This window comes from Myxocyprinus asiaticus, chromosome 32, assembly GCF_019703515.2.
Source record: "Myxocyprinus asiaticus isolate MX2 ecotype Aquarium Trade chromosome 32, UBuf_Myxa_2, whole genome shotgun sequence".
Classification (NCBI taxonomy): domain Eukaryota; kingdom Metazoa; phylum Chordata; class Actinopteri; order Cypriniformes; family Catostomidae; genus Myxocyprinus; species Myxocyprinus asiaticus.
The window spans coordinates 6,432,620-6,444,805 of record NC_059375.1 but is presented as its reverse complement, the minus strand read 5'-3'; the positions used below and the strand labels follow the sequence as shown (position 1 = coordinate 6,444,805).

The window sequence follows — 12,186 nt, the reverse complement described above, 5'->3', positions numbered from 1 at the left end:
ACTTAGCCACAACAAATGAGACTGTAGAAGAATGTCCATCATGAGTTACTGTAGCATGCGTATACCCTTTAATGGGTATGTTCTCTGTTGTGTATGTGAGTAGGTTCACTGTAGGCTCAGCAAGGACACTTGTAGGAAAGAGGTTCTGGTAATTGCTCTCTGGAATAATAGAAATGGATGAACCTGTATCTACTATAAGCTCAACATCATGAGAATGTCCCTTTGCGTTAATTTGTACAGTACAGAGGATTTTATCTTGCACAGCAGCACCCGTCATGTAAAACACAGTCAGTTCAGATATCACAACCTCACGTACCTCCTTTTGACCAGAACAACAAACTTTGGAAAAATGTCCCACTTTTCCGCATGAGTTGCATGTAACTTTAGCCGCTGGGCATAAAGGCTTATTAGTAAGGTGGTAATTAGATCTGCATCGATAGCAGGAGTGTTGATTCCCGGTAGTTTGAACTGTGGCAAGTGTAGTCGTTGAACACAGCTTTCTGTTTTCCCACTGGTGATTCTCCCTCGGCTGTTTGTGTATTGCTCTCACCGACGCAGCAGCAGCAATAGTAGCATCGGAGAGAACGTTAGCATTCCATAATCCATCCTCGATTTGCAAAGCCAGTGTAGTAGCTTTAGCCAGGGTCAGATCAGATTCCAGCAAGAGTCTGTCCCGTATTCGTGTATTGGCAACACGCTCTATGAATTGATCGTGAAGCATTTGCTCCTCCATGTCACCAAATTCACACACTGCAGCTAGCTCGCTTAGCGAAGCCAGAAACTGTGTAAACGTCTCATCAGGCCTCTGTGCTCTCTGGCGAAATTTGTGACATTCCGCAATCACATTAATTTTGGGAACAAAGTGCTTTTTCAGTCCCTCTACAGCAGAAGTGTAGTTAGTACCCGTATCTGGTAAAGTAGAGAACAGTCTTTGTCCCTCTGTACCAAATGCATGATGAAGAACTGCACGCGTTCTTTCCTTGGGCCAATTATCCCCGGTAGCATTGATAACTAGCAAGTAGTTCTCAAACATTTTCAACCAAGTAGGGAAAGAAATAGTTGGTTCGCCTGGGCAAGGCATAAACGGTGCAGGTAAAGGCACAGAAATGGCCACCCTTGTCGCCAAAAATGTGGCATACTACACTTGTAAAAAGGAAATAAAGTATTTGTCAAAGAAACGTGCGACTGTCGTTCTTCCAGCTTTTGTTCTTCTCCCTCCCTCCTCACAATCCTTTTTCCAACAGCGCCCTCAAGTGGTTTCTCATTGCAATAACACAACACAACAATACCGTCCTTCTTGAGTCTCCTAAGGAAGTGGAGCTGTTGTTGGGCTTTCTTCACTAAGGAGGTGGTGTTCTGGCTCCAGGTGAAGTCCTCAGTGATGTGGACCCCAAGGAATTTAAAGTTTTGGACTATTTCCACCTCCGCATCATTGACATGCAGAGGGGAGTAGTCCACAGGAGACTTTCTGAAGTCAACAATCATCTCCTTTATCTTGCTAACATTAAGGGATAGGTTGTTGTATCTGCACCACAGCTCAAGTTCTCTCATCTCCTCTGTACGCTGACACATTGTTATGAGTGATGAGCCCCACAAATGTTGTGTCATCAGCAAACATGATGATATAATTGTTCTGGTGCCTGGTGACAGTCATGGGTGAGAAGTGTGAACAGTAGGGGACTGAGAACACAACCCTGAGGGGCTCCAGTGTTCAGAGTAAGAGAGTTTGATGTATGCTCATAACTGCCTGAGATCTGTTTGTCAGAAAGTCCAGGATCCAGTTGCAAAGTGTGGTGATAAGTCCAAGTGTGGAGAGTTTGCTGGTGAATGTCTGTGGGATGATGGTGTTGAATGATGAACTAAAGTCAACGAACAAGCATTCTGACATATGTGTCTTTGTTCTCCAAATGTGAGAGTGCCAAGTGGGTTTTTTTAAAAAAAATTATCTTGATGTAATACGTCGATCGATCACTGTCATGGAGACAAAATTCAATGAGGTGGTTACAAGAGTGGGGGATGTCGAGAAATGGATCGATTATCTGGAGTCACTGGAGAGGGAATTAACTGCTAATCCGCTAGCGACCAAGGTGGATATGGAGCGCGTCTGGGAAAAGTTGGAGGACATGGAGAATAGTAACCGGCGGAATAACGTCCGAATTGTTGGAATTCCTGAGGACGAAGGTCGGGATATGATGAAATTCCTGAACAGGATCTTCCCGAGTCTGCTCGACATAACAGGCCATAAGCTGGAAATCGAGCAAGCTCACAGGGTTCCAGCTCGGTGATCCGCTGAGGGAGACAGGCCCCAATCAATTCTGGCCAAATTTCTGAGATCATCCGATAAAGATCTCGTGTTACACAAGGCGAGGAGTAAAGTAAGGCTTTCTTGGAAGAACCACAGCATTTTCTTATTCCCAGATTTTTTTGAATTTGACAAGAGAGAAATGTGATCAATTCAAGGAATGCAAGAAACCCTTACATCAATGGAAGGTCGCTTTTGCACTGATGTTCCTGGCCAAATGCTAAGGATGGCCACAAAATATTTACATGTCCCCAGCAAGCGATGACTTTCAAAATGTCAATGGATTGAGTAAGTTATTTTGTGGTACTCACGTTGCCAAGTGGACCACCTCAATGAACATTCACTTGACCGTTTGAGGTCTGTTTTATTTTTTTTTTGCTGGTTCCACTAGCGGCTGGAGCTTGTTTTGTGGATGAACACACATTTGTGACAGTTATGTGGATGAACATAAGTTCTTTGTGTTTATTCCACCTATTGGCTGGAGGTTGTTTTATAGATTATCTTCTGTTGTGTAATTCTGTCTCACAAAATTTTTATAGAAACACTGGACTTGAGCATTCTGATGGCAAAGTTGTCGAGGGGGCTCTCGTAGGCATACATGGACTGTTTGAGTTTAGAGGGATGGACGCCAGTTGGCGCTGTCGTGCGTGGGGTTAATGCGCATGTTTTTCTTTTTTCTGTTTGTTTGGTTTGGGGCAAGTTCGGGGTTTGATTGATGCACTAATGGGGAATATGGTCTTTATAATTTTATTTTTGACACACAATCTATTTTTTCTAACAAAATGTTAAATGTTAATATGAGTGAACTGTCTCTCTCCATGTGGAATTTGAATGGGTTGGAGCTCCCCATAAAAAGAAGGAAGGTTATTTCTTAAACGCAAGAAATATGATATAATGTTTCTTCAAGAAATGCATCTTTCCCCACAGGAAGCTAAACAATTTGGGAAGATATGGGGTGGGTGTGTTTTCTTTAGTGCTGACTCAAGTAAGAGCAGGGGAGTCATTACATTGATAAGTAAACATCTACAATTCAAATGCCTCAAACAGAGTAAAGATAAATTAGGAAGAGTCATTATTGTATTAGCAGAAATTCAGGGGCAAAGGTTGATTTCGGCTAATATTTACGCATCTAATGCTGATGATCAGGGCTTTTTTATAGATCTTGAAGGGATGTTGCAAGCCGCTGGCACCCCTCATGATATAATATTGGGAGGAGATTTTAATCTATTGATGGACTCAGTCCTTGATCATAATGAAGCAAAAGTGTGTAGCCCCCTAGAACAACACTGATGCTTCACAGGATTTGTAAAGAAATCTTGGTCTTACAGATATTTGGAGACTTTTTAACCCATCTGGTAGGAACTATAAATTTGTATAGATTTATTCTAGAATAGATTTATTTTATTTTTTTGGTATCTAAGTCCCTCATTTCATCTGTTGTTGATTGCTCAATTGGAAACATCTTAGTTTCAGATCACACCCTGGTGAGTTTAGAGGTGTTGCCACATATGGAGAAAAAGAAGTCATATAGTTGCTGCTTTAATGTATCCCTTTAGCAAAATCCTGATTTCCAACAGATGTTAAAGGCTGAAATCAATGTTTATATGGAGACCAACTGGTCCTCAGTATCCTCTGTGGTCGTGGCTTGGGAGGCACTTAAATGGTTCTTAGGGGTCGATCCGACAGTATGCCTCATTCATCAAAAGTATACAGTATGCCTCATTCATCAAACAATCCAAAGCACGTGAAGTCGTGGAGTTGGAAAGGAATATTAAAAGTGCCAAGGCAGAGCTGAAGTGCCGAATGCCATCTGATGGCCTCAGGAAATTGACCCGATTGAAATACAGATATAATATTATTTTGTCACGGAAGGTGGAGTTTTGGTGATTCAGGGCAAGACAGTCATACTTTGAGTCAGGGGACAAAGCAGAGAAGCTTTTGGCTAGATATATAAAGCAGAGAGAGTCTTTTTCTACCATTCCCTCAGTGAAATCTGCTGGTGGTAAAATATTTTAATAATGCTTTTAAAGAATTCTATCTTGATATTTATAGTTCCACATCTTCATCTACCGATGAAGATATTAGAAACTTTGTGGAACCATTAGAACTACCTAAACTGATGAAAAATTCTCTTGATTCTGAGATAACCTTGGAGGAGCTTGGCGAGGTAATTAAGGCCTTGACTACAGGCATGGCTCCGGGGCCAGATGGTTTTGCCGCTGAATTTTTTAGATCTTATGCTACAGAACTGGCTCCACTTTTGTTAGAAGTTTATACGGAATCATCAAAGAATGGAAAGCTTCCGCCAATCATGACCCAAGCCCGGATCAGTCTGATTTTTAAAAAGGACAAAGATCCAAGTGAGTGTAATAATTATGTCCAATTACCCTGATCCAGCTAGACATAAAATATTGTCAAAAATTCTGGATAACGGATTAAGTTATGACATCTCTTATACATACAGATCAGGTGGGGTTTATTTGGGGCCGCAGCTCTTCAGATAACATTAGGCGTTTCATCAATATTATGCAGTCAGTGGCGAATGATCAGACTTCGGTCGTGGCCATCTAACTTGATGCTGAAAAGGCATTTGATATGGTAGAATGGGATTATCTTTTTAAGAATTTGGAAATACAGGTGCATCTCAATAAATTAGAATGTCGTGGAAAAGTTCATTTATTTCAGTAATTCAACTCAAATTGTGAAACTCGTGTATTAAATAAATTCAATGCACACAGACTGAAGTAGTTTAAGTCTTTGGTTCTTTTAATTGTGATGATATTGGCTCACATTTAACAAAAACCCACCAATTCACTATCTCAAAAAATTAGAATATGGTGACATGCCAATCAGCTAATCAACTCAAAACACCTGCAAAGGTTTCCTGAGCCTTCAAAATGGTCTCTCAGTTTGGTTCACTAGGCTACACAATCATGGGGAAGACTGCTGATCTGACAGTTTTCCAGAAGACAATCATTGACACCCTTCACAAGGAGGGTAAGCCACAAACATTCATTGCCAAAGAAGCTGGCTGTTCACAGAGTGCTGTATCCAAGCATGTTAACAGAAAGTTGAGTGGAAGGAAAAAGTGTGGCAGAAAAAGATACACAACCAACCGAGAGAATCGCAGCCTTATGAGGATTGTCAAGCAAAATCAATTCAAGAATTTGGGTGAACTTCACAAGGAATGGACTGAGGTTGGTGTCAAGGCATCAAGAGCAAGGAATTTGGCTACAGTTGTCGTATTCCTCTTGTTAAGCCACTCCTGAACCACAGACAACGTCAGAGGTGTCTTACCTGGGCTAAGGAGAAGAAGAACTGGACTGTGGCCCAGTGGTCCAAAGTCCTCTTTTCAGATGAGAGCAAGTTTTGTATTTCATTTGGAAACCAAGGTCCTAGAATCTGGAGGAAGGATGGAGAAGCTCATAGCCCAAGTTGCTTGAAGTCCAGTGTTAAGTTTCCACAGTCTGTGATGATTTGGGGTGCAATGTCATCTGCTGGTGTTGGTCCATTGTGTTTTTTGAAAACCAAAGTCACTGCACCCGTTTACCAAGAAATTTTGGAGCACTTCATGCTTCCTTCTGCTGACCAGCTTTTTAAAGATGCTGATTTCATTTTCCAGCAGGATTTGGCACCTGCCCACACTGCCAAAAGCACCAAAAGTTGGTTAAATGACCATGGTGTTGGTGTGCTTGACTGGCCAGCAAACTCACCAGACCTGAACCCCATAGAGAATCTATGGGGTATTTCAAGAGGAAAATGAGAAACAAGAGACCAAAAAATGCAGATGAGCTGAAGGCCACTGTCAAAGAAACCTGGGCTTCCATACCACCTCGGCAGTGCCACAAACTGATCACCTCCATGCCACGCCAAACTGAGGCAGTAATTAAAGCAAAAGGAGCCCCTACCAAGTATTGAGTACATATACAGTAAATGAACATACTTTCCAGAAGGCCAACAATTCACTAAAAAAATTTTTTTATTGGTCTTATGATGTATTCTAATTTTTTGAGATAGTGAATTGGTGGGTTTTTGTTAAATGTGAGCCAAAATCATCACAATTAAAAGAACCAAAGACTTAAACTACTTCAGTCTGTGTGCATTGAATTTATTTAATACACGAGTTTCACAATTTGAGTTGAATTACTGAAATAAATGAACTTTTCCACGACATTTTAATTTATTGAGATGCACCTGTATATGGGGTCGGGAATCTTTTATAGACACCGGTAGCGGCGGTACAAACAAATAGATTAATTTCAGATTATTTTACTCTGGATAGGGGCACCCGGCAGGGTGATTATTGGTCTATCTTGCAGTGGAACCATTAGCAGCCACGATAAGAAAGAAGGATGATTTTCCAGGGGTGATGGCAGGAGGTGTGGCGCATAAGCTTCTGCTTTACGCAGATATTTTATTATTCGTCTCAGACCCTTCTAGATCTATGCCTTGACTCCACAGAATTATTAATTCCTTTTCCAAGTTCTCGGGATAGAGTTAATTGGTCTAAATCTGAAGCTTTGGCTGACAGCATACTGCCCGATAATGGTTTTTCAGCTGGGTGCCTTTCAGTGGCCCAAACAGGGCATTAAGTATGAGTATTTTATTCCCAGCAAATTTGTGTGATTTAGTTACTTTCATTTTGTTCATTTTGACCTTTAAACATTTTTCGAGCTATGTGGGCAGGTGGGCTTCATTACATTTATCAGTGATTGGAAGGTTAATGTTATTAAAATGAATTGTATTCCAAAATTCAACTACCTACTACAGTCACTCCCTATAGATTTCCCCCTCTCTTATTTCAAGCAATTTGATAAAGGTGGGCTAGGCCTACCCAAGATTTTGTTTTATTATTATGCGTTCAGTCTCAGACATTTGGCTCATTGGTCGGTTTCATCTGAGAGAGCCCCTCCCTGGTTTTGCATTGAATAGGAAGTTCTTGCCCCTATTTTGCCATTGCAAAACCTTTCTATCAAACAAACTGGAGAAGTTAAATTACACCCCGTTATCTTGCATATACACTCAGTATGGACAAAAGTGTCCAGAGTGTTTAATTCGGACATTTATTTAAATGTTGCCTCGAGTTTATGGCTTAACCCCAAATTATGTATTAATAAATCCCCTTTCTACTGGTCAGTATGGGTTGTGAGGGAGGTTAATACACAGTGTTGAGATCCTTTGAAAATCTGGTTCAACATTTTGTGATTCCCAGATCTCAGTTATTCAGATATTTACAGCTGTGCCACCTGCTCTGTACTATATTTGGGAGTAGCATACACCCCAATAAAGTGGCAGATACTCTGGGAGTGGTGATTACTGCTTTTGGAAAAGGTCATAAGGCATCAGTGTATTACTCACTGCTAATTCAGAGTCTGGGGGATGGCGCTTCAACTTCTTCTTCGAGAGTTAATGGGTTAAAGATTTAAACTTGGTATTGGAGGAGGGAGAGTGGGCTAGGATTCTATAAAAACATCAAGTCTGCATCTAGAGATGCAAGGGTGCGCCTTATGCAATTCAAGATTTTAGATCGATTCTATTGAACCATTCTAGATTGTAAAGGCTTGGTCTTAAAGACACACCCACCTGCTGGCAATGCCAGTCAGAGGATGGAGACATAACCCATGTCTTTTGGGAGTGTGTTAAGATCCAGGAGTTTTGGTTTAAGGTTCAGAGTCTTGTGTGTGATGTACTGGGCACTCAGGTTTCATTTTGCCCCAGATTCTGTATTTTGGGCGATGGGGCGGTCATCGACATTGATAATAGACACATAAAGAGTTGGGTCCTAACCAGCATCATGATGGCCAGACTGAATCTTTTCAGGGGTTGGGGGTTGGCTGGAGCACCCTCATTTCAGGAGTGGTGATCAGAGTTGGGGAGGTTGGCGGCCTTTGAAAAGGGTCTTTTAGAAGTCTAGGGAAATTGAATTTGTTTATGGAGAAATGGGGCGGATATCTGACATTGCTGGACGTGTGATTATTATTATTTATTTATTTTTTGTGTGTGTCTATAATCGTGTATATACTCATATGTGACCACAGGGATGTTTGTTCGGGGTCAAGGCGAGGTTGTGGATTGGGAGGGGTGGTTGTGGTGTTTAAATGTTGATTCCATGTATATATGTTTTACTCTTCTTTATTTAATGTAAGAATCAATACAAAAATGTAATTTAAAAAAAAAAAAAAAAAAAAAAAAAACAATAGTGAAAATAAGAGCATTTCCACATGCACAATGCGACCAGTACTTACATGATTAGGATTAAACAGCTGTGTGGCCACAAGAAAGCCACTTGTTAGTGAAGCTAATCGGGAAAAAATTACTTCAATTTGCTAGGGAGCAGAACGATTGGATTGTGGAGCAATGGAAAAAGGTCATGTGGTCTGATGAGTCCAGATTTACCCACTTCCAAAGTGATAGGTGCGTCAGGGTAAGAAGGGAAGTGCATGAAGCAATGCATAGTGCCCACTGTACAAGCCTCTGGAGGCAGTGTTATGATCTGGGGTTGCTTCAATTGGTCAGGTCTAGGCCAAGCAACATTATGTGGCAATAAAATGAAGTCAGATGACTACTTGAAATGTACTGAATGACTAGGTTTTCCCATCAATGGATTTTATCTTCCCTGATGGCACGGGCATATTCCAGGACGACAATGCCAAGATTCATCAGGCTCATATTGTGAAAGAGTGGTTCAGGGAGCATGAGGAATCATTTACACATGAATTGGCCACCACAGAGTCCTGACCTTAACATCACTGAAAGTCTTTGGGATGTGCTGGAGAAGAGAGAGTGGTTCAACAATCCCGTCGTCAATACAAGATCTCGGACACAAATTAATGCAACTCTGGATGGAAATAAATGTTGTGACGTTGCATAAGTTTGTTGAAACTATACCATGACAAATGCGCGCCATAATCAAAGCTAAATATTAGAGTATGCAAATTGTTTCTTGGCCAGGCAGTGTATGTCTAATCAGTTTATTTTTTTTTTTTTTTATTATATCAGGAAATAAAAAGGCATGATTAGTCAAAATTAAAGATGCAATTCTGTATGTTTTGCCACAAAACTTGTGTTAAATGAAAATGTTCTGCCATGTGACCATGTTTAGTTTCTTTGAATTCCAAATCAGTAAATTCCTCTTGTCATTACAATTTAAATTCCAATATAACATGCAGCAGGGTTTGGCCAATTTAATTCAAATTCATTCATTAACTGCAAGGCAGATGATTCTTATATTGTGAATTTACCAATCCTGGATTGTAGCACATTATTAGTGTGTGCATTTGGAACTCTTACATTTGAATATAACAGAAGCTTTCCTTCAAACCTTACTAGATGTGATGTTTAATCAAACAAATCAGTTTACTGACATTCAAGAACTTATTTATGATCCCTTACGATAATGTAATCTGGTAACCATATTTCTCCTTTATCTATTGTTACATTGTTAGTGTATATTTTTTAATGACATAGTGGCTGATACCATGATACCACAGTTTTATAATTGTACCTACCATGGTATTTTGGTGGAAACTATGATAACTATGGGATTTTTGTTAGGGGTACAGTTGTTGTCCAATGAATCTTGTGCTAAAACCATAATCCAAAGCAGGATGTGATGATTTTCACCCACATTTCTGAAATATATGTTGTATTGAACACATTTGATGAATGTTCAGAGTTCTAATCATTTATTGGATAACATTCCCATAAGCGTATGGCTCAAGGTCAGGATAGCAGCATCTTTCACCTAGTCAAATATATTTACACAGTTACATACAAAGTGAGACTGCACATGACACGTTACACTGTAAACATCTAATACATAAGAAATTGAGAAAAGAAAAAAGTTACAATGATAAAGATACTCTCAAGCCTTGATTCATTCTTTTTGGAGACCTATGCCAAACTCTGCTCTCTTTGTAACCAATAACTTACCATTGAAAAAAAAGTAGTATTATGATAATGTGCTTTAAAACTTATGACATAATATAGTGCAACTGTACCACACTTTGGCTTTTGGAACTAAAGAGAAAAGAATATACTCTACTGAATCATGATTCTCCATAATATTTGATGTTAACAAATTGTGTAGTAATAACCTGATCGGTAATTGTTGACATTGATTACAGATCTTGATTTTTTTCCAATTAATCTTGCTGCTAAATCCACCCAAAATGGGAGGCCACATATGAGGTGGTGTAACTTTGTACGAATCCTGTTTCATTGTAAAGGGAGAGGTCAACTGGCCCAGGATCTATGACTCTCATCTGATTCTGGCGGCCGATATGAGTTCTAACTCTGTCCCTGAGAGCACTGCACGTTCCTCTATCTTATGTCATTGTGTCAGACCAGCACAAAGCTACGAGCAAGACATGAGCAACTGTGCAAATATTCCAGAAGTAAAAAAAAAAGAAAAAAAAAAAAGGTAAACATTGGGGAAAAAAAGCTAATGTTAACTAAATGAATTTGTCCATATCTCCTCCCCATTGATCAGCATAATTCAGCTCCAACAATCCCATCGTAAGGTCAACCGTTTGGCACTGTGGGGATTGAGTGACTTCTACAACAAACTGTATTACTGAGAAAATGTCTGGTCTCTTAGCAACACATAGGAGCTGTCCTGGTTCTCCACACGTCTTTTTGAGCCCAGCAAAGCTACAAGAAAAAGATTCACCACAGGTGATTCACCACAAGAGATTCATCACTTATAATGTACTATTTATGTTATATAGATATATGCAATATCTTTCAATAAGTAATATAAAGGTTGTTAGTGTGTGTTATAGTTTTCAACATGTACCGACATGTTTAACTAGGGATGGGCAAGATGATCGACTAATTTTCCAGCAACAGACTAATTGATTAGTGAGGTTAACTACTTTACAGAATATACTGTATTTCATATTTTTAGCAGTGGTGCATTAAAGGGGATAAATAAAGAGATGCAAAACTTTGAGAGTTTTAATGCGCCAACAGCATGCTGTGCTAAATGGTAAGTGGGTCATTCTGTGTCAACAGTGTCAAAAAATAACATTAAAAAGGTGGCAGAAATATTTCTTGGTAAGATAGGTAGGCAAATTAATAAAATCTGTTTACTTCAGCAGCCCTTGTTTGCCAATGGTGCGAGTCCAAAAATGGGAAAATAAAAATGCTTTTTTTTTGTTGGTAAAATTAAACAATTTACTTATGAAGCCAATTGACAGCCCCATATCTCTGGGATTTAAACATATATGGTCTTAAAAATTATGATACAGAAGGAAAGTTTGTTCTGAAACAGAATATATGGATATTCAATCTTTAATACCCACAGAGTTACTGTATAGTCCCTACAACTTTAGGGAAAAAAATAAAATAACAAAAATATTTCAGCTGGGGAAGTTTCTAAAATTTGGTTTATTTGACATGGACATTATGCTAAAACCTTAAAATTGTGTCTTTATATTCACCCCCTTTGAAGCACAGGCTCAAAGTAGTGCTGGTGTAACAAATTCAGCACCTTCAACAATTTACTATAATAATGTTTTGTTGCAATAAAAGGTTATACATATTTTCCCCATTTGTTTGTTGAACATCTTTCCGTCTAAAAGCTGTCAGTTTTTGCATTCAGTCTGCGCTTTTTTAGATACTGATTTATGTAAAAATACAAGTGGAAATCTGTGTTGAGTCACACCTCACTAATTTTACGTCTTGCGCAATGAGTGCCATGTTTTTAAGACAGCATATCAAGTAACATTTCTTAAACTCAATCAACAGCATTTGTAGCATAATATTGATTTCCAAAAAAATTATTTAGACTCGTCCATCATTAAAAAAACAAACAAAAAAAAAAACAACATCCAGTTAAAAACACACATGCTAAACACTAAATGTTACACTAAACACTACAA

General features: G+C 39.3%; 1 protein-coding gene across 2 annotated transcripts in view; it reads right to left on the bottom strand.

Annotated features, from left to right (window-relative positions):
• Positions 1 to 9,976: 9,976 nt before the first annotated feature.
• Positions 9,977 to 12,186, bottom strand: part of LOC127422924 (ataxin-7-like protein 3) — a 57,381-nt gene continuing 55,171 nt past the window's right edge. For both annotated transcript variants that reach the window (XM_051666782.1, XM_051666783.1), the window contains exon 8: positions 9,977 to 10,954. In XM_051666782.1, coding sequence (XP_051522742.1) covers positions 10,875 to 10,954 — 80 coding nt within the window. In that variant the 3' untranslated portion in view covers positions 9,977 to 10,874. The remainder of the gene's footprint in view (positions 10,955 to 12,186) is intronic.